Genomic DNA, 23,163 nt, shown 5'->3' on the forward strand with positions numbered 1-23,163 from the left:
TTACCACTTTCCCAAGAATTAAAGGTACGAAAGAAAGGAACAAACATTTGCTGAGTGCCTACTGCCTGACAGATCTAGGCACTTCACATGTAACACCTCGTCCAGCCTCCACCATAATACTGAGAGGTAGAGTCCAACCTCATTTTACAGATAAAGAGGCTGAAGCTCACAGAGATTAAAGGATGGACTCGCAGTCAAAGGACTCCTAATCCTGATAGTCAGCATTTGAACCCAGGCTCACCTGTCACTATATTCTATGCTCTTGCATATCACATTTTATACTGAAACAACTTCTTGAATAGCTAATGCTTAGAAGAAGTCCCCAAATATTTGTTGAATGAATGATATGATTGAATGAATGAATGAAGCAAGCTCTACTGAACTAATCTTCTGTGATTATTCCAAAACTACTTCAAGATTTTCCTATACCTCCACCACAATGAATACCCACTCATTAATGATGGAAGCAGCCTAATTTTGTCATTTTTCACACTTTATTGATGTAAACACTACCTTTACTAGTTTGGCCACTCCTTATGCACTTTTATAGAACTATTTAGATCAATTCAACTTTTAAAAAATAAAACCATATACCCCTGTGGTAGATCAAAAACAAGTATCATTTGCACAGGTAAATAGAGAATAGGAAGAAAAATAAATGCAATGAAAATAAAGCAGTGTTATCAAATCCTACCCAGATACTGTTATCTACCTGGAAGATTCCTGTTTGATTAAAAGGAAAAATAGCCAGTGTTAGAGGTGTGGAAGTCTAGTTGCAAATTATATACAATTGAAGGATTAAAATATAATTGAAAAGGGAATAAATTCCTCTCTGAATAATTTAATTCCATTTAGGCTTTGATTCTGCCTCATCTAAAATCATCTTACATACTTCTAGTGGCGTGTCCCTCACATTTTGGTAAACACTGAGTGGAAACTACAGATTTTGAAGTCAAACATCTGACTGGCTCTGGATTTTAACTTTACTAATGCATGTCCTGAAGTGAACTGCTTGGAGCCAGTTTCCTCAACTATATAACCATAATGACAAAACATGTTTCATGGTCATGTTTTCAGTATTAAACAATATAGTAAAAGTTCCTAGTACGGTGCCTGGCATGGTACATACTAGGTATACATTAAATATCAGTTCCATTTTTCCTTTCCCTTTATTGTTAGAAAATAGAAAGCATCTACAGTGGACTTGTATGATGTGGTGGTTAGAAATACCTGATCTGATTCTGGCTGTACAATCTTGGGCAAGTTACTTAACCTTTTGTGCCTCATTTTGTTTTCTGAAAAACAAGGATAGAATATTATTACCTACCTTGCTGGCTTCTAGGAAGACTCAGTGAGACAATGTGTTAGCAGAGTGTCTGACAATTGTAAGAACTCAACAAGTAATAGTTATTATCACCATCACTGGTGAGAGGAAGTGATATTTGGCAGGAAAATATATAAATTAATCAATATGGATTGAGGAAAATGAACCTGGAGAATAGGATGTGAAGGTATTTAAGTAACATGAGCTCAGACCTTGATGGTAGGGAAGTCGTAAGGAAGCATTTTGTTCTTATATGACATACGACCTGGAATGACTGTAGGGCTCGGGGGTCAGGGACTGGAGGTGGGAGAGGCCTCTGAGAGCAAGCAGTGTTGTCCACCAGAAGCTCTTGCTGGGGTGCCCAGAGAGGAGCAAGGGGCAGTCAGGTCCCCAGGAGGGAATGTTTGGAGGAGAGAGCTACCTCAGATCAGCGGGTCAAGAATCCCCCTCTTGCCCAGATGGACAGGGCAAAGGAGAGAAAGGATTCGCCAAGGGAATGTCGAGATAATGACAGGTGCCTTTTGGAAAATGGGGGTGAGATGGGTCTCAGGTCACACTTTGTAAGAACTGGAATGTAAAGTAAAGGCAGACAATGGCAAAATATCTTGTTTTCTTTTCAGCTTTATTCACAGTGACAGTCCCTAAGGAACTGTACATAATAGAGCATGGCAGCAATGTGACCCTGGAATGCAACTTTGACACTGGAAGTCATGTGAACCTTGGAGCAATAACAGCCAGTTTGCAAAAGGTGGAAAATGATACATCCCCACACCGTGAAAGAGCCACTTTGCTGGAGGAGCAGCTGTCCCTAGGGAAGGCCTTGTTCCACATACCTCAAGTCCAAGTGAGGGACGAAGGACAGTACCAATGCATAATCATCTATGGGGTTGCCTGGGACTACAAGTACCTGACTCTGAAAGTCAAAGGTGAGTGGTGTCAAGGACTAGAATCCATGGAAGCATCTCTCCAACAGAGGACCTGCAAGTCACAGAAACCCATTAAAGGTAGCTCAAGCAAAAACAAGAAGGCTGCTTTTAAGGAGACAGAGCTATTTCAGAGAAAACGAAAGCATCTGCTTGGAAATAATTTTTGACATCTGAGTACAAAGCAGCTGAAGTACAAGTGAAAGGAGGTAGGAGCTATAGGAATAAAATGGGACTGGAGGAAGCCAGGAAAATTAGTCCTTGAAATGTGGGAGGGTTTGAAAAATAAACTTTGCCTAATTCACAGTTCTCCCATGGAACATCCCTGACTTGATTATTAAGGTATTCTTTTTCAATAGTTTATAGCCTGAATCCAGAGTTTTTAAAACTATGGTTTGCCACCCATTAGTGAATTAAAATATCAATTTAGTGAGTAGCAACCAGATGCATGTTTCCCACCCTTTAAAAAATAATGAATAGAAGAGAATAGATAGAGTAGATCAGAAGACATCACAGAGTAGTACTGAGTACTGTAAAACTAATTTCTGAGGTGGGTGTGTGTGTGTGTTGGCTCATGGTATAAATTTTTTTTTCTTACTTTGGATCATAAAAAAGTTACAAGTTTGGAAAACACTGCTCAAATGCAAGCCCTATTTATTGCAGATGAAGTAGCTGAGATCCAGTGAAGGGAAGTGGGTAGCCCAAGAGAGTCCCATGAAGTCTATAGCTGTCCCTATTCCTCTGGATTCAGGGACCTCTGCACCCCCCAGCACAAGTCAAAACCCTAAATATAAAGAGAATCTTCACACTCTTGTTTGTTCTAGAAAAGGTGATTTGGGGAAAGACATATGACAACTATAAAAAATGGATTTTGCTTGTTCATTGGCTTATGATCTCTGGGCTTGAGTGCTCCGAGATACACTATGCCAATATTTCTCTGGCCTCTCCCCTCGCACGCATTGGACCTCAGATGGTCTATACTGTCTTCTAGAGGGTCTGTGGGTTTTGGCCCCAAAAAACCATTAACCTTGGCAGAAGTGTGTGACTTTATGATCTGGTACAAAGAAGGACAAACTAGAGGGACTGGACATGAGGATGAATTTGTGTTCACCCTTGTCCTTGGGCAGGTTATTTTGTCTTTCATAACCTCACATTTTGCTTATTTGTAGAAGAAGAACAATAGTGGTACCAACCACACAGGATTTTTGTCAACATTGAGAGAGATAATGAATATCAAGAACTGAGCATGGTACCTGGCATATAATAAGGGTCCACAGAGTTGGTTAAAAGACCCTCAGTTGTTACAGGGACAGTGACCTCCTCACACCTCAACCATCCATGAGTCACCAGGAAAGCCATTAGCCTAGATGTAACTGTTTTCTATCTTTATTGCATTTCCTACATCCAGGCAGCAGCTGGAAGGAACTCTAGAATACTGAAGTTAGTCTGAGTTCCCTTAATGTAAGGCTGTACATTCTTGGGATGCCTTGATGTACTAAAATATCTGCAACCCTAAATCACCACCTCTGTGTTTATTGATCTCTATCTGAATGCTGTATTAATGGGCCAGGCCTTCTGCCCATTCTCTCAAGCTGAGGACTGTCTCTCATTCCTGGGGAGGCACCCTGCCTACTCCTTACCTAGACCAGGGATTTCTCAGTTGTGGAGAGATTTGTTCCTTATAGTGTTGGTCATCAAACTGGGATATTTGGGGATTACAAAGACTTTTCAAGGGATGTATGGGCACAGGCAGTTTTAGGAAGTGAGTTTCCAGATCCTCATCTTCCCCAAATACTCCTTCCCAAAATTGACGAGCCTGAGAATGTGCATGCCAGGCAAGGCTCTTGGGATTCCCCTGAAACACTTCCTCTTGTAAGCCTACCACTTACTCATCATTAATATAGTCCATTGTCCCAGGGTGTAAAACCCTCTATAGTGTTAAACAAAAGAATGATTGGGAACATTGACACCTGATGGAACTGTTATGACTAAAAACCCTTTTGCAAATAATGTGGTATCAAATTTTCTGCTTTCAACAACATTGAAGGAGACTCTTATAAAGTTAATAGCTGATAATCAAAATGAGTAATTTTGCCATGTAAACCAGGTCAAAGAATGAAATGACATTGCTATAACAAAACTGCTACCATTCCCATTGATTTACTCATACAAACAAGATTCCTTAGCCCTTATAAGCTACAAAAAAATGAAAAATAGAACTAGAATTGATGCTGAATTCTATTATATAGAATCATTCCAACCATGTCATATGCTTCTTCAGATTCATGAATAATTTGAAAAAGACAGCCATATCCATCTTATTAAGAGACACATTTCCAATAAATTTTCATCTTTCATGTTTAATAATTATCAATATTCATAACATTTTACATTTTGATCAAATATGTGTTAATAATAATAGAAATTAGATCTCAATGCAGAAAACCTTGAATACTTTAACGCTTCATAGTCACAAGAGAAAAGTTTTAATTTCAATAACTATAAATATTTTGTTGTAAAGACATATAACAATAATCAATGCAAAATCTGTCAAACAAAAATATGTTACATTAAGACAAAATTCTGTAGGGAAGGTGAAATTGGAAGTGAGGTTCAATGAATGAAAAGAAACAATTTAGACAGTTAGAGAAGAATTTTTTCATTTAATAATTTATTTATTTTTACTTAGAGGGAATTGAATTCATTAGATTCCTTACTTTAAAAAGTCTCTCTTATTTGTCTTATTTATTTATTCTCTTTCTGTCCACATTTTCCAGTCTCATTCCCCTTTTTTAACACAGGAAATTATTCCAGCCTGTTTCATACGTATTATTTTGTTTGTAAGAGCTTATTTAAAATATGTAATATTGTTTTAGATGCATTTTTTTTCTTGTGGAAACTATATTGTACTATGTACATATATTTTAGAAATTGACACATTAACTAAGTTTATTGTGAAAACATGATTACAAGCAATGACAGACATACAGTAGAAAAAAATCTGAAGTTATGTGCACCTTCTTTTGAGACCTTTTTTTGGGTATATGTGAAATGTATTTTATCTTTTTTTAAATTGACAATAATTGTACGTATTTATGGGGTACCTAGTGATGTTTCAGTACGTACAATGGATAGTGATCAGATCGGGGTAATTAGCATATTCATCATCTCAAATATTTATCATTTTTTTGTGTTGAGAACATTCCATGTCCTCCTTCTAGCTATTTGAAACTATATACTGTTGTTAAATATTTTTATGTATTTTTCAAGGATGATGTTGTATATAAAAGATAACATTTTATATTTAGACACCTTTGAATACATATGTAAGAGTAAAATAATTGTTTTACTAAAAGAATTCGTAAGATGCTGAACATTATATGTTTTCCAGTATAGAAACCTATGAAAAATTCTAAGAATCAACTTAATAGGTGAGAAGAGCATACTGTATCATAATGATTTTAGGAGGAAGCAATAAAAAAGTTGAAAACCATCACTAAGAGTAGGCTACCCTGATCCAGGGTCTCTATAAGAAGCAAGATAGATCTGGGGCCCCAGTGAGGGTTCCCATGAATGAAGCAGGACTAGAAGAAGGACATGTTTTTATCTTAAAATGCCTGATCCATGGCATAAAGCTTGAAAATGGGTTTGTTTATAGCACCTTCATTGACGTCTGGGCAGAAAATCACATCAAATATAGTGAAAAGAGTTAATTTGAAAAGGACAGAAAAAATTATGAGGTGGAATGACTGGAGATTCTGAAAGAGACAGTGATAAAGGACTGTGGTTTCTGAAAAGCCAAGTGGCATCTACATTACTGGGGGCAATCCATCTGAGGAAGGGGCGGGAGCATGGCCAAAGAACAGAGAGGCCCCAGGAACCCAGGGGTCTCTCAGAGGAGCTGGGATTGAGAACTGGTCTGTGCAAAGGTTTCCAGACAGGGTCACAGAGGAGGCACTAAAAACAAGAACACCAAGGGCCAAACCATCCTGAAGGCCTGGGCAGGTCAGGGGAATGGGAAGAGCCAACACCAGGAATGCGCTGAAGCTTACAGAAGTACTTCAAACCAGAAACAATGAATTTAAACTATGCCCTACAACAAATAGACTTAACAGATAGTTACAGAACATTCTACTCAACAATTGCAGAATATACATTCTATTCATCAGCATATGGAACATTCTCCAAGATAGACTATATAATAGGCCAAAAAACAAGTCTCAGTAAATGTAAGAAAATCAAAATTATATCAAGTACTCTCTTAGATCACAGTGGAGTAAAACTGGAAATCAGCTCCAAAAGGAACCTTCAAAACCATGCAAATACATGGAAGTTGAATAGTGAATGATCATTGGGTGAACAATAAAATCAAGATAGAAATAAGAAACTCTTTGAACTGAATAATAGTGATACAACCTATCAAAACTCTGGGATACAGCAAAAGCAGTGCTAAGAGAAATGTTCATAGCATTAAATGCCTACATCAAAAAGTCTGAAAGAGCACAAATAGGCCATCTAAGGTCACACCTCCTGGAGCTGGAGAAACAAGAACAATCCAAACCCAAACCCAGCAGAAGAAAAGAAATTACAAAGATCAGGGCATAACTAAATGAAATTGAAACAAAAAAATACAAAAGAGAAATTAAACAAAAATCTGTTTATTTGAAAAGATAAATAAAATTGATAACCAAGAAAAGAAGAGAGAAGATCCAAATAATCTCAATTAGAAACAAAATGGAGATATTACTACTGATATCACGGAAATACAAAAGATTATTCAAGGCCACCATGAATACCTTTACATGTATAAACCAGAAAAGCTAGAGGAGACGGATACATTCCTGAAATATACAACCCTCCTAGATTAAACCAGGAAGATATAGAAACTATAAACAGATCAATAACAACCAGCAAGATTGAATGGTAACCTTTAAAATTGTCAACAAAAAAAAGTCCAGGACCAGACAGATTCACAGCTGAATTCTATCAGACATTCAAAGAAGAATTGGTCCCAATCCTATTGACACTATTCCACAGGATAGAGAAAGAGGGAATCCTCCCTAAATCATTCTATGAAGTCAGTAGCACGCTAATACCAAAACCAGGAAAGGACATAACAAAAAACAAAAGCTACAGACCAGTATCCCTGATGAACATAGATGCAAAATCCTCAACAAAATACTAGCTAACCAAATCCAACAGCATATCAAAAGATTATCCACCATGATCAAGTGGGTTTCGTACCAGGGATGCAGGGATGGTTTAACATCCCCAAGTTAATAAAGGTGATACACCACACAAACAGAATTAAAACAAAATCACATGATCATCTCAATAGACCCAGAAAAGCATTTGACAAAATCTAGCATCCTTTATGATTAAAACCCTCAGCAAAATCAGCACAGAAGGAACATATCTTGAGTAATAAAAGCTACCTATGACAAACCCACAGCCAACATTATACTGAATGGGGAAAAGTTTAAAGCATTCTCCCTGAGAATTGGAACAACACAAGAATACCCACTTTCACCACTTTTATTCAGCATAGTACTGGAAGTCCTGGCCAGAGCACTCAAAGAGAAAGAAATAAAGGGCATCCAAATTGGTAAAGAGGAAGTCAAACTGTTGCTGTTTGCTGATGATATGATCATATACCTAGAAAACCCTAAGGATTCATCTTAAAAGCTCGTAGAACTGGTAAACGAATTCAGCAAAGTTTCAGGATACAAAATTAACATACACAAATCAGTAGCTCTGCTATACACCAACATCAACCAATAGCTACAAAATAAAATAAAATACTTAGGAATATACCTAACCAAGGACATGAAAGACCTCTACAAGGAAAACTACAAATCACTACTGAAAGAAATCAAAGATGACACAAACAAATGGAAACACATCCCATGTTCATGAATACATAGAATCAATATTGTGAAAATGACCATACTGGCAAAAGCAATCTACAAAGTCAATGCACTCCCCATCAAAATACTACCATAGTTCTTCACAAAACTAGAAAAAACAATCCTAAAATTCATATGGAACCAAAAAAGAGCCCACATAGCCAAAGCAAGAAAGACTAAGCAAAAGAACAAACCTGGAGGTATCACACTGCCTAACTTCAAACCATACTATAACACAATAGTCACCAAAACAGCATAATACTAGTATAAAATAGGCAGATAGACCAATGGAACAAAATGGAGAACCTAGAAATAAAGCCAAATACTTACAGCCAACTGATCTTTGACAAAGCAAACCAAAACATGAAGTGGGGAAAGGACACCCTATTCAACAAACAGTGCTGGGATGATTGGCTAACCACATGGAGAAGAATAAACTGGATCCTCATATCTCACCTTATAAAAAAATTAACTCAAAATGGATCAAAGACTTAAATCTAAGACCTGAAACCATAAAGATTCTAGAAGATAACATCAAAAAAGCCCTTCTAGACATTAACTTAGGCAAAGACTTCGTGACCAAGAACCCAAAAGCAAATGCAACAAAGACAGATAAATAGTGGGACTTAATTAAACTAAAAGCTTCTGCACAGCAAAAGAAATAATCAGCAGAGTTAACAGACAACCCACAGAGTGGGAGAAAATGTTCACAATCTATACATCTGACAAAGGACTAATATCCAGAATCTACAAGGTATGCAAATAAATCAGCAAGAAAAAAAAACAAATAATCCCATCAAAAAATCGGCTGAGGACATGAATAGACAATTCGCAAAAGGAGATATACAAATGACCAACAAGCATATGCTTGTTGCTCAACATCACTAATTCTCAGGGAAATGCAAATCAAAACCACACTGTGATACCACTTTACTCCTGCGAGAATGGCCATAATAAAAAAATAATAGATGTTGTCATGGATGTGGTGAAAAGAGAACACTTTTACACCATTGGTGGGAATGTAAACTAGTACAACCACTATGGAAAACAGTGTGGAGATTCCTTTAAAACTAAAAGTAGATCTACCATTTGATCCAGCAATTCCACTACTAGGTATCTACTCAGAGGAAAATAAGTAATTATTTAAAAAAAGATACTTGCACACACATGTTTATAGTGGCACAATCAGCAATTGCAAATATATGGAACCAGCCCAAATGCCCATCAATCAGTGAGTGGATAAAGAAAATGTGGTATATATATTATACATACATATATATGTATAATATATATACACACACACACACACACACACACACACCATGGAATACTACTTAGCTATGAAAAGGAATGAAATAATAGCATTTGCAGCAACCTGGATGGAATTGGAGACTATTATTCTAAATGAAGTAACTCAGGAATGGAAAACCAAACATTGCATGTTCTCACTCATAAGTGTGAGCTAAGCTATTAGAATGCAAAGGCATAAGAATGATACAGTGGACTTTCAGGACTTGGAGTAAAGGATGGGTGGGGGTGAGGGATTAAGAAAATACACATTTGGTACAGTGTACACTGCTTGGGTGATGGGTGCACCAAAGTCTTAAAAATTACCACTAAAGAATTTATCCATGGCCAGGCGCGGTGGCTCACGCCTGTAATGCCAGCACTTTGGGGGGCCGAGGTGGGCGGATCACCTGATGTCAGGATTTTGAGACCAGCCTGGCCAACATGGTAAAACCCCATCTCTACTAATAATACAAAAATTAGCCAGGCGTAGTGACGCACGCCTGTAATCCCAGCTACTCTGGAGGCTGAGACAGGAGAATCGCTTGAACCCGGGAGGCGGAGGTTGCAGTGAGCTGAGAGTGAGCTGAGATCGCACCACTGCACTCCAGCCTGGGCGACAGAGTGAGACTCCGTCTCCAAAAAAACAAAGAAAAAAAACTTATCCATGTAACCAAACACCACCTGTTCCCCAAAAACTTATTGAAATAAAAAATAAATTAAAAAAAAAAAGTACTTCAAACCAACAAAAAAGGCCCAAGAATGACAAGCGTTCAACTTCAGCAAGTACAGGAAGGAGGCGGCATGACCTCCATTAAAAGGGCCTTCACCCTAAGAAGGAAAAAAAACAAGGGCAGAGGAAGGAAACAGTCAAAGAGAAGCAAGTCAGCAGTGAAAAGACAACTGCACGTTTAAGCCTCTAAGGCCCAAGGAAAGCATTTGCTAGAAGAGTCAAGTCTCAGTGTCTTTTTTTCTCTTGGGGAAGCAGAAGGGCATAAGAAAATCGGAGTCAAGAAAACACTGTTCTGAGCTCTGCCTGCAGTAGGGGGAAGCCATTGGAGTAAAACAATACATGTTTTAAAAATAAAGAAAGAAAATTATTTTAAAAAAGAAAACAATGCCCTGAATTTCAAAGGGGGGAAAAGCTCCTGGGAATTACAAACTTGTTAACCTGCTATTCTTTTTCAGGCAATTTAACTGATGAATTGAAAGCAGTCCTAAAAGATTTAACTGATTACTAGAAACTTGCATAGATCCTCTAAGACCAAGGCATATAAAACTACATTTTTCCATTTATTTACTGTCATTATGACTATAAAACAGATACTACCATGTACACAGCTCATCTTTATTTCAGAAATTACAGCATTGCTTGTAACATATCTGTCAGACAGCCAGAACAAACCAGGGAAACAGAAACCATTTAAACCTGTGGAAATCTAAAGCAGATAATAGTAATTCTTTTAACGAGGGAGACTAAGAAGCCAAACAGAGAACAGGGAAGCAATTCAGAAATTAGCAATAGCAGAAAGCTGCTCCTTCCACTGGGCTATAGGGAAAAGGGGGAAGTCAGGGTTAATGGAGCCCAGGCATTAAAGTCACTTGACAGACACTGGAACCCGATGGGCCTGTCCATTGGTATCTGGAGCCAGGGAAGAGATGCATTTTCTGCTGGAGAGGCCACAAAAGTATAGAGCATGGGGGAGAAATACCTTCCCTTCTCCCTCCCATCCATCCTCTAGTGTTCCTGTCCTGCTTCCTATTGGCTGTCATGTGCCTAGGCTATACAGGCCACAGGAATCTGCCTTCCTGCAACACAGAGCAGAGAAGAAAAAGTGAGAGATGGATCTGAAGGCAAACAGACCCAGGATGCACAAAGCACACACCTTGTGTATAAGGTGGTAAAAGGTGGGATAATAACACAGCTGACTAGATCTATAACAGACTGAACAGCTAGTGGTTGTTGAGTCAGGGACAACGAAGACTGGTTGATGGTCTTGAGTCAACTTGGAGACAATCTGCAAGTGCTAAGGGGTCTGTTATTGAGGTTGTAAGGATATAGCCAACTTAACTGAGCAGCAGATCATATATTTAGCAAAACTGATCTTATGACCTTAGGTTACATTAAAACCCTGGATATCTGTGCTGCTTAGATAATACCTAGAATATAGATTGTGTTACAGTATCCTTTTTAAAGAACTTGGCAAAACTAAACTATACCCAAAGACTACTATCTGGAAATGGGTCTGAAGACTGTGTCTTGTGAGATACAGTTAAAGGAGGTAGGCATGTTTTACTTAGGGTTGAAAAGACTAGATGGAGTCTTTCTAGTTATCTTCAAATACCAGAAGGGTTACCTACAATAATTGCTAACACTAATTGAGTTATGTTCTAGACATCTAACTAATTTATTTATTTAACACCCTTGTTAAGGATAAGTATTGCTGTATCCATTTCATAAACAAGAAAACCGAGGGTTTAAGAGGTCGTATAACTAGCCCTTGGCTAAAGCCTAGTCAAACTGCTTAGATTCTGAACTCTTGTTTTTAACGATGGTGCTTACCATATGTTGTGTTACTAAGCTAGACAAATACTAATGGGTAGAAGCTACAAAGAGGCACAATTTTGCTTGGGCATGAAGAAAATCTTTCCAATGGAAGTTTAACTTGCTTATTGTATAATCATGGCAAAGACTGCTTCTAGAGGAAGTAGGAGTTTCCATTCATAGATGTTTTCAAGCAAAAGTTAATTATTTAGCAGGTTACTAATATCAGAAGATAAATATTACTAAAGATAACAAGGGACACTTCATAATGATAAAAAAGTGAGTTCTAAACATATAACAATCCTAAATGTGTGTCCATTTAACAGGATAGCTTCAAATATTAAACAATAATTGGCAGACTTAGGAGAACTAGTCAAATCCACATTTACATTTGAGATTTCAACTCATCTCTATTATAACTGATAGAACAATTAGGAAAACAGAAAATCTGAACAACACAATTAGCCATCTTGACCTAATTGACATATGGTATATAGAACGTACACCCAGCAACTGAAGAATACACATTGTTTTCAAGTGTATGTGGAACATTCATCAAAGCAATTATCTAGGAGAATTGCTGTAGAAGGTGTTTTTCATTGAGCAATAAGTCAGATGACTTGAATTTCTGGAGTACTTCCACCTCTTAAATTATAAAATTTACTCATCTTTTCCTAAGAATATCACCCTCAGTCCAGCTTCTCCATTGGGAAGCGATTCCTTTTCCGCCACCTCCCAAATAAGAAAGAGGCTGTGGAGACATTTCTGATACTGCAAAAATGTAGGATGTGGGCTCCTGTCCCTTCCCCAAACCTTGCTGATTCTTGTAGCCGAAGAGCTCTCTCTATGTCTCCCTATCTGCTCTCTCATGTATCCCAAGTCAAAGCCTCAGGCAAGCTCCCAATTCCTGGCATCCCTACTTCTGAAATCACTTTTCAACCAGGACACCAAGATCAGCTTCTTAGTCCAAGCCACCTGCAATAGTGGACCGGACCCTCACCTATAGTACTCTGTTCCTGTTCTTGTTCTACTTCATTCCCCAAAAGACTTGAGAGCTTACAGAAATAATCTACAGTATGATCATATAAAATGATTACAAAAGACATTGAACCAAGGGAAAATAAGTGTAGATAAATAACATAAAATGACAGATAAAGTGAGTACTCGAAATGCACACTTCAGGTACTGTTTGATTGTGAAAGATAGGCCAAAGTTTTGGCTTCAAGGAGACTGGTGAGTCTAACAGGTCAAGTCCTTCAGTAGACTGCTTCAGTGCCTGAATCGCCTCATCTTCTACTAGTGCTGGGTGCTTCTAAGAACCCCAGAGCATATTCCTCTACCTGCTTATGTTGCTCCATCCCTGGACATCTGCAATTACACGGAGACACATCCTCTTATAGTGATTCCAATGCAAAATGCATTACAAAATAGGAATATGAATTTTACCTACCTCATAGGGTCTGCGTATCATTTAAATGACATAATGTATTATATGTATTATGTATATTTACACATTAAGGGGAAAGATGTCAGAGCTTTTTGGGACATACCAGCAGGCCCAGCTGGGTGTGCTGACCACATGGAGACAAGAACTTCAAGGGAGAGCCCAAGTGCATGCAGGTTCTGGTGGATGTTTCACTGTGCAGTGACCCTGCTCTCTAGTGAACGTTGTGAGTGAACGATCTAGTGAGTGTTGTTTGCTACAACGAATCAAATTGTCAATTCTTAACATTGAGACCCACAACACAGGAGGGGAACAGAGGGGCAAAAATTGTGAAGAAGGGCATGAACATTCCTTCTCTTTCACAGGATGTAAAAGGACGTGGCACAAAGCTCAACACATAGAAAACAATAAGTAAATCATACACATCAGATGGTTTTCACATGGTTGTTACCACTATTTTCAATGTGAAATTGCTTTTCACAAAGTTTGTACCCATTTATACTTCCAACAATTTAGGAGAAAAAAGTTGTATCACACCTCTGCCTTTACTTCAAGACTATCCTTACTTCAAAAATTGTATCGAAATTTAATTTATTAAAGGAATATTTCCTACCTAATGAAAGCCAGTGCTCATTCCCTCTTCCTCTCACCAAAAATCAACAGGTGACTTTCCACACTGCCTGGTAACTGCATATCGTATTGATATTTGTTTATTTTTAGCTATTATCTAAGACCACTGGAAGGTAGGTTCTTGTGGCTTCTAGTCTCTCAGAATATCATGTTTATTTTATTTATTTTTAAAGATTTTATAAAGTTATAAAGTTTTATTTTAATTTTAAAATTTATTTTTAACTGGCAATAATGTATATTTATGGGGTACAATGTGATGTTTTGATCTATGTATAGATTATAGAAAGAGTCAGTCAAGCCAGGCACGGTGGCTCACGCCTACAATCCCAGCACTTTGGGAGGCCGAGGCAGGTGGATCACCTGAGGTCAGGAGTTCGAGACTAGCCTGACCAACATGGTGAAACCCCATCTCTACTAAAAATAGAAAAAATTAGCCAGGCATGGTGGCGGGTGCCTGTAATCCCAGCTACTGAGGAGGCTGAGGCAGGAGAATCGCTTGAACCTGGCGGGTGGAGGTTGCAGTGAGCCAAGATCACGCTGTTGCACTCCAGCCTGGGTGACAACAGTGAAACTCTGTCTCAAAAAAAAAAAAAAAAAAAATAAATCAAACTAGTTTACATATCACATCACCAAGTTTTTTTTTTTTTTGTGGTGAGAATGTAAAAAATTCATGCTTTTAGCAAATTGGAATACAGAATACATTATTATTAACTGTGGTCATCACACAGGGCAATAGATCACTATATTTCCTCCACTCTGAGACTGAGCAACATCTGCTCCATCCCCAGCCTCTGATAACCACCTTTCTACTTTGTTTCTATGGTATCTACTTTTATAGATTTCACAAATAAACGAGATCATACATTATCTGTCTTTCTGTGCCTGGCTTATTCAACTTAGCATAATACCCTTCAGTTCCATCCATGTTGTCATGAATAACAGATTTTACTTATTTCTAAGGGCTGTATAGTATTCCATTGTGTATATATACCACATTTTCTTTATTCATTCTCTGTTGATGGACATTTAGGTTGGTTCCACATCTTGGTTATTGTGAATCATGCTGAAATGAACATAGGAATACAGATATCTCTTCAACATACTAATTTCAATTCCTTTGGATATATACCCAGAAATAGGACTGCTGGATCATGTGGTAATTCTATTTTTAGTTTTTTGAGGAACCTCTATACTATTTTCCAAAATGACTATACTTAGATCTCAGCTTTCTTGAGAGCAGGGAGCCATATCTTATTAATTCACTCTGCATATACTGCAAAGAAGCATGTGTGTGCATGAACTGTGTGTATTTGTGTATATGTATGTATATGTGTTAGGGAGAAGTGCAGAATAAATATACCCAACTCTTGACTATTTATAGACATTATCTAGGTCTTTATTTTTTTCTCTTCTTAATCTCAAAGAAAACTGAGGAAAGGAGGAAGTAAAAGTAAATTTTGACTGAAGATGTCTGGAAAAGTACCAAATAAAGTGAGATAGTGGGTAATCTACTGATTTTATTTTCCATCCTCTTTCTGGCCCCAATTGTGAAATAATTTACAGCACTATAAGAAAGAAGCCACAAATTTTGGTAGCTTAGACCACTGTTGAGATCTGGAATCAGAATTCCAATGTTCAAATATTGGTCCTACCAGTTATAAGCTCTATGACTATAAGCAAAATACTCAACTTCTCTATCTTCAGTTACCCTGCACAAAAATTGGGAATATCAACGATGCCATCTTTATTGCATTGTAAGAACTAAATAATTCAACATGTGGATAATAGCATGATATCAGGGATATAGAATGTGTTTACAAATGATAACCATTATTAATATTGATAGTGATAATTTTATTCATTTCACATGGCATTAAGTACCAAGCTCTATAGGAATCAGAAAATAAAGTCTTATTTCTTTTTCTTCTCTATTGTCCAGCTTCCTACAGGAAAATAAACACTCACATCCTAAAGGTTCCAGAAACAGATGAGGTAGAGCTCACATGCCAGGCTACAGGTTATCCTCTGGCAGAAGTATCCTGGCCAAACATCAGCGTTCCTGCCAACACCAGCCACTCCAGGACCCCTGAAGGCCTCTACCAGGTCACCAGTGTTCTGCGCCTAAAGCCACACCCTGGCAGAAACTTCAGCTGTGTGTTCTGGAATGCTCAAGTGAGGGAACTTACTTTGGCCAGCATTGACCTTCAAAGTAAGAGCTGCCCCCACTTCCTAGGTCTATCAGTCAGGGTTCAGGCAAGAAACAGATGGCACACTCCAGTGATTGGAGGAGAGTGTAATAAAGGGACTATTTATGAAGGTGTGATCAGCATTTGTAGAAACTACAAAGGATAGTGCAGAACACTGGGGCTTCAATATTGGGAGAGTAATTACCACTGTTGGAGAAGTTACTGGAATCAGAAGGCAACTGTAGGGAAAGCCCCATTTCACAGAAGCTGTAGCTACAGAATAGGGAAGCTGCCATCTGCAGCAACTCCAAAGGGTGGAAGCTGGATGAATGAATACCCCAACCTCATTCTCCTCCCACCCTCCAATCTCCTACTAGTGCCTTCCATTGGCTGAACCCTGCTAGAAGTCAGAGAATACAAGGGTCCATTGTTGTATTCCATAAAAGTCAACTTCTCAGGACTCAGAGCAGTGTTGAAGTGTATAGAACAGATCTGGACAGGAAACAGAAAATATCTAGTACAATAGCTAATGACTGTGACTCATGTACAGTGTCATGAGCCAGCAGAATGAATATTTCTTTGCTGTATTTGCTGCCAGTCAGCTGGTTATGGGGTTTTTCCAAGAAATTTGGTCTCTTACAAAATCCTTCAGAGCCTTGACTGGCTATGCTGGGTATTTTTGGAAGGGATCCCATACTTTTGATCTTCATACACCAGCAGAATTTCAAACAATCTTGGGAAAATAACAACTTTTATCTGCCAAGTAAGGACAACAAACACCTAGTATCACAATCATTTTGCAAGAGACAGGTAATTTCATCACCAAGTGCATATGTTTCCTAATGCTCCTATATCAAATTACCACAAACTTCACAGTTTAAGACAACACAGATTTATTACCTGATACTTATGGAGGCCAGAAAGCCAGACTTGAGTTTCACTGGGCTCACATCAAGGTGTCAGCAGGATTGCAGAGGCCCTAAGGGAAGATTCCACTTTCCCGTCTTTTCCAGCTGCTAGAGGACACCTGCATTCATTGCCTTATGGCCCCTCCATCTTCAGAGGCAGCAACCCCATCATTCAGCCCTCTGCTTCTGTCACCACATCTCTCTCACTCTCTCTCTCTCTTTTTTTTTTTTTTTTTTTTTTTTGAGATGGAGTCTTATTCTGCCACCCAGGCTGGAATGCAGTGCCACTATCCCGGCTCACTCCAACCTCCGCCTCCCAGGTTCAAGCAATTCTCCTGTCCCAGCCTCCTGAGAAGCTGGGATTACAGGCACATGCTACCATGACTGGCTAATTTTTGTATTTTCAGTAGAGATGGGGTATCTCCATGTTGGCCAGGCTGGTCTCAAACTCCTGATCTCAGGTGATTTTCCTGCCTCGGCCTCCCAAAGTTCTGGGATTACAGGAGTGAGCCACTGTGATCAGCCACATCTCTTTCTCTAACTAGCTTGCTTCTCTTTGCCACCTCTTAAGGACCATTGTGATTGCATTAGGTACTGCATCCCCCCGGTTATTCGGGGTGATCTTCCCATCTCAAGGTCCATCTTCAAAATTCCTTTTGCCATGTAAGGTGACATATTCACATATTCCAGGGATTAGAATATGGATATCTTTGGAGAGAGCCATCATTTTATCTATCCTACTGAGATATACTGTCAGAATAAAGGACAGTCCCTAGTACTGATTCAATTTGGCTTTATAGAAAATTCACTATATTGTCATTGTATTTCACATTTTGCCCATTGTCTTAGCAGGGTAAGACAGAGCCTATGATAAGGACTTGTGTGGCATGCAGGTATTTAACTGGTAACCCAAGAGGGCAGAAACAAGAGATTTAGGAGTTTAAGAGAGAATAATATAAGAGTATATTATCAAAGTTGTTTGTGTGGGCAACAGAAACTCAAATATTCAAGGACCAGCATGTAGATAGCCTCCTAAGATATCTACTCAAAGAATTTCAGGTGGAAGGACTTGTTCATCTGCTTCACGTCCATTGGTTGATAGGAATATGAACTCCATTCTGCTGCTGGGCTAGACATGCATGTGGGCTGAGTGAGCTTTCCCCAGCATCCGTCGCATCAGAAAAGTCTCAGAGCAGAAAGAAAAGTATCCAATTTGAGGTGAATTACTGACCTTGAAGTGAGTGTAAGCCCACCCAGAATTCTACCCCAGCTGGCTGAAGTGAAAGGTGGGGCTGAGAGGAAATAAGGCAGGACTTCAGAGTCCCCACTTGTACTGTTCAAATCCATTCAAGCCCTACATTAAGTTGGCTCTGTCACTGAGCCTTCCAGCTGGGAGGGAGCCACAATCTCTGCAAAAGATTTAATGTACACCAGTTTGTGGAACAAGCTGCAGTTCCTGCTGCTGCTGTTGATCCCAAGCCACAGGTGATATTTGATGTCTCACTCATCCACCATACATTCCAGATTTCCCTCACCCAACACCTCAGATAGAATGGTTTCTTTGCCTGATAGGGTGACCCAGACTTACGACCCGAAGAGATCTGAGCTTTTGATCATCATGTCCTTAACAGACTGGGGTTGTTGCAAATATCTTTTCATTATCACTGGATATGGAAGTAAAAAGAACCAGTGAATCAGTGGACCCCTGAGTTCCAGACATACTCTTCCTTGTCTCCATTATATAGCAGTGTTCAAGATTTTCATGATAATCAAGATTGATTACTCCACCAGTATGGTAATTTTTTTCTTTGCTCACTGGTCTGCCAATATTAAGAGCTCTAGGTGGCCAGACCAGTAGCACAGCTTTAGATGCTAGACTTCCCCATAGGAAGCCAGACAGACCTTTGATCCAGCAAAGCCTAAATGTGTGGGGTTGAGCGAACTTCTATAAGTGAGTCATTGGAAGTAATGGTGAAAGGGGCCAACCTACAGCATTGGGATAGCCCTGGTACAGACACAGAACATGCTTGAGGAGGTCATCAGGAGGAAGTGAATTAGACCTTGCACAGTACTACCACCATCAAGTACAGTTGGGGTGAGGCAGACATAGTATGAGTTGAGGCATCAGAGATATCTGATGCTTTATCCCAAATTAAAATTAATTTTTTTCATGGAGTGACACTGATCCACAGGCCAGACTCTAAGAACTTTGCAGTGACTGAATACCCATCTCATCATTACTTTCCTGGCATTTTCTTCTGGAAAAAATTATTCCCTGATACAGTTTTCAGAGGCAGCTAGATGTACTGTCATCTCTCCCCTCTTTCCACTTCCCTACCTATCCGCAGTTTAGTACCCAATGCCAACATTAAAATTAGCCCAGCTTCTTTACAACTAAATTATTAGTTTAGAAAGAAAGATAGAAGTAATGCTAAGGACCTTAACTGAAATCAAAACATTAGAGGCTGGGCACGGTGGTTCATGTCTGTAATCCCAGTACTTTGGGAGGCCAAGGCAGGAGGATCACTCGAGCCCAGTAGATTGAGGTTACAGTGAGCTACAATTGTGCCACTGTACTCCACTCCAGCCTGGGCAACAGAGTGAGACTCTGTCTCCCAAAAAGAAAAGGAAAGGGGAGAGGAGAGGAGGGGAGGTAGGGAGGGTAAAGAAAGAAACTAGAAATCCATCAATTTTAGGACCAACTTCAGGTAAAAAAATGAATTATGCAAGTTGGTCTTTCAACATTCTCTACCTCTCTTTATATCATGGTTAAGACCACAGACTTCTCACCTCATGAAAGATGAACTCTAACTAATTCATACTAAAGCTAAAACCCCTAAGGAGGATTAAATATGAGCAATCCCAGGATAACTTTTTTTTCCCTGGAATTGTTTACTCAACTGTCCTTTGTTACGTGGAATTTTCTGCCTGGTTAAGTGTAGGCCAGTACTTTGGATGAATTGTAGTTTTCTAGAAAGACGCTTTTTATATAAGAACCTCTCCAGGGAAATAGGGGCCTGTATAAGATGAATTTAGAAATAACAAGAGTCCACCCTTTACACTACTGATTATGTCAGCGTTTTGTTCTGCATGGTAGAGAAGTGAAAAGGCAGACTGACCATTTCTCTGAAAGCCTTTATGCTGTGAGAAGTTAACAGTGGAGTAAAATGGCCACCCTGCTCTCTCCACGGGAGCCAACATGGCTGACTAAATAGTCAACAACCATAGGAGAGACCTGTGGGGTCTTCATCAGAGCTCAGAATCTCCTAGGGTATCACTCATAAATGCAGCCATCAGGGAGATGGAGAAATCTTTGTTTAGTTAGAAATTCTCAACCTGGTTTTACTCATCCTTCCCAGGTTTATATTTGTCCTACTGTTCACTGACATGGATCCTCTGCTTCATTAACTATCCCTTCCTCACCACATGCTCTCTGAACGTGGTTGAACCTTTTCTACCTCCATGCCTTCTTTGCTCAGGTTTGTCCACATAAATATCATTATTTTTCTCTCTACTAGCTCCAAGCCCACCCTCTCTCTGGGGCAGCTCAGTCACTCCAGGGCACAAGGGAGTCTTTCCCTCATCCCACATTTTGAGACCTATCACCTGGACCATTTGTTTGCCTTATAACTATGGTTGCCTTTTTAATTGCTATTTTATTTTCCATGTATTTTCACTGTTCACACAAGTCTTCTTCATTCTACACTAAGGCAGAAGCAGAGTGCTGTGTTCATAATAAGTGCTCAACAAATGTTGGGTTGATGGGTTGAAGACTTCATCTTAGATAATACCAGTTCCATCATCCCAGCTACCAGACTGTGTGGACAGCCAGGTCAGAGCAGCCAAATGATATTCTAGCTTGTGGCACAAATACCAGCAACAAAATAACCAAAGTCACACATCTGCCTCATTGTATCATTGCTAAGAGTATGCAATTATTGGCCAGGCACAGTGGCTCATGCCTGTAATCCTAGCACTTTGGGAGGCTGAGATGGGTGGATTGCTTAAGGCCAGGAGTTCAAAACCAGCCTGGCCAACATGGTGAAACCTCATCTCTAATAAAAATACAAAAAATTAGCTGGGCATGGTGGCAGTTGCCTGTAATCCCAGCTACTCATGAGGCTGAGGCAGGAGAATCACTTGAACCAGGAGGCAGAGGTTGCAGTGAGCCAAAATCAAGCCACTGCATTCCAGCCTGGGCAACAAGAGTGAAACTCCGTCTCAAATAAATAGAAAATAAATGAATAAATAAATGAATAAAATATCAAAAGAGTATGCAAGGATTTTAAAACAACTTAGAGGAATATGTATTAGGATACAGGCTAAGCTACCATAATGAAGAGACCTCAAAATATAGTGAGAAGAAAGACAGAAGTTTATTTCTTTCCAGGTAACACTCAGGTGGTTCAGAGCAGCTAAGTAGCTATGTTCCATAGAGTCATTCAGTGATCCAGGTTCTTTTCATCCTGTTGCTCTGCCATTCTCCAGGATGTTGTCCGTATAAAATTGCCACAGCTCAGTCAGTGCCAAACCCATGTTTCAACCTTCAGAAAGTAAATGAGTGGTGGAAGACACATTCAATGTTTTAAGATGAAAACCTAGAAAACTCACTCTCTTAGCCTGAACTTAGATGACACAGCTGGGCCCACTTAACTACAGGGTAGGCTTGAGAAGCCATGTGTCCAGCTAATTCCCTAATATGAGAGTTGAAAGAAAGAATGGATTAACCAGCAGTATACCACAAGGTAACAAATGACTAGGAGGATCAGGCTAGGTGGACTAAAAGACAGTCAATTCAGTGCAACAATTCCATATTGACACTTTTCATGTAGCTGTTGCTTGGCTCTAGAGAAGACTCACAGGTAGTTTAGATAAGGCCTTTGTCCTCCAAATACAGTCTAAGTATACTGATGTCCTACTGGATGTTCAACTTTGGAGTCTTCAGGGATGAGTAGAGCTTCTGTACATGGGAGAGACTGTGAGGGAACCTGCACAGGACAAGGGTTTGCATAAAGACACTGAGGTAGGGACCTCTCCTGTTGTGGGGACAGTGAGAGGCCCAGTTCTCCTTGACTCACATCCAGCAAGTGCTTACTAAGCACTTCCTAGAAATTAAGAAGCAGATTGTAATCAATATGGATTATCCAATATTTGGATGAGCAAGGCTCCTTATTTTTCCTTCCTTAATGTTAATCACACTCTTTTGGATGGAGACAAATATCTGTGGGGGCTGACCTTTGGGTCAGATAGATCTGGGTTTGCAATCCTGACACTGCCATTTACTTAGCAGTGATGATCGATAGATTATTTAGCATCTCTGAGACTTACTTCCTCAACTCTCAAATGAGGGGCTCAGACTAAATGATGTCTAATCCCTTCTCCAGTAAAACAATCCATGTTCTCAGATAGCACTGTGCTGGAGGTGGTGGGGTTTGAGGGCTGGGAAGTTGGGAGGACTGAGCCTTTCCTCCTGAGCAGTTTTGTCCAGTTTTTCCTGTACCAGTCTGTCATGTTTATTCCATGTGAATGACTCCATGAGGCAAAATTCAAGCTTTTGAAAAGGGCACAAATTAACTTGGGCACCCTTTCATTTCCCTGTAGGTGAACACTCCTCCAGCCCTGCCTTTTGTCAATCTGGAGCCCTTGTTCTAATCTGCACACACCAGAGGACTCTATAAGGCTTTCCCCAGCCTCCAGAATTATTCTTCTGATCCACCCCTGTACTAAACTCATCCTTTCCTCAGTGCCGAGGCCTTGAAAAACTGAAACAAGGCAAAGGGTCAACTGTAGTAATTCACACTAAGGCATGAGTGACTGGGTTTAATATATTAACACTACATAGGATATTCTATTTTTCTCAAAAGGATCCTGTTAATCCTTGAAATTTAACAACTAATGGTATATATTCTAAGCACTGTGAGTACTTGTCAGTGGGGGAAAGACATTTTGGGGCTGAGAGATTTTGCCACTGGGAAGAGAGAGAGGATGAGGAGGAGAAGGGTGATAGGGA

General features: G+C 39.4%; 1 protein-coding gene across 1 annotated transcript in view; it reads left to right on the forward strand.

Moving 5' to 3' along the window:
* The window catches only part of PDCD1LG2 (programmed cell death 1 ligand 2), a 46,334-nt gene that overhangs the window by 22,439 nt on the left and 732 nt on the right, over positions 1-23,163 (forward strand). Inside the window, exons 3-4 of the mRNA XM_017877454.1 lie at positions 1,945-2,250; positions 15,999-16,268. Coding sequence (XP_017732943.1) covers positions 1,945-2,250; positions 15,999-16,268 — 576 coding nt within the window. The remainder of the gene's footprint in view (positions 1-1,944; positions 2,251-15,998; positions 16,269-23,163) is intronic.

Source organism: Rhinopithecus bieti, unplaced genomic scaffold, assembly GCF_001698545.2.
Source record: "Rhinopithecus bieti isolate Rb0 unplaced genomic scaffold, ASM169854v2 scaffold_10657, whole genome shotgun sequence".
Lineage (NCBI taxonomy): Eukaryota > Metazoa > Chordata > Mammalia > Primates > Cercopithecidae > Rhinopithecus > Rhinopithecus bieti.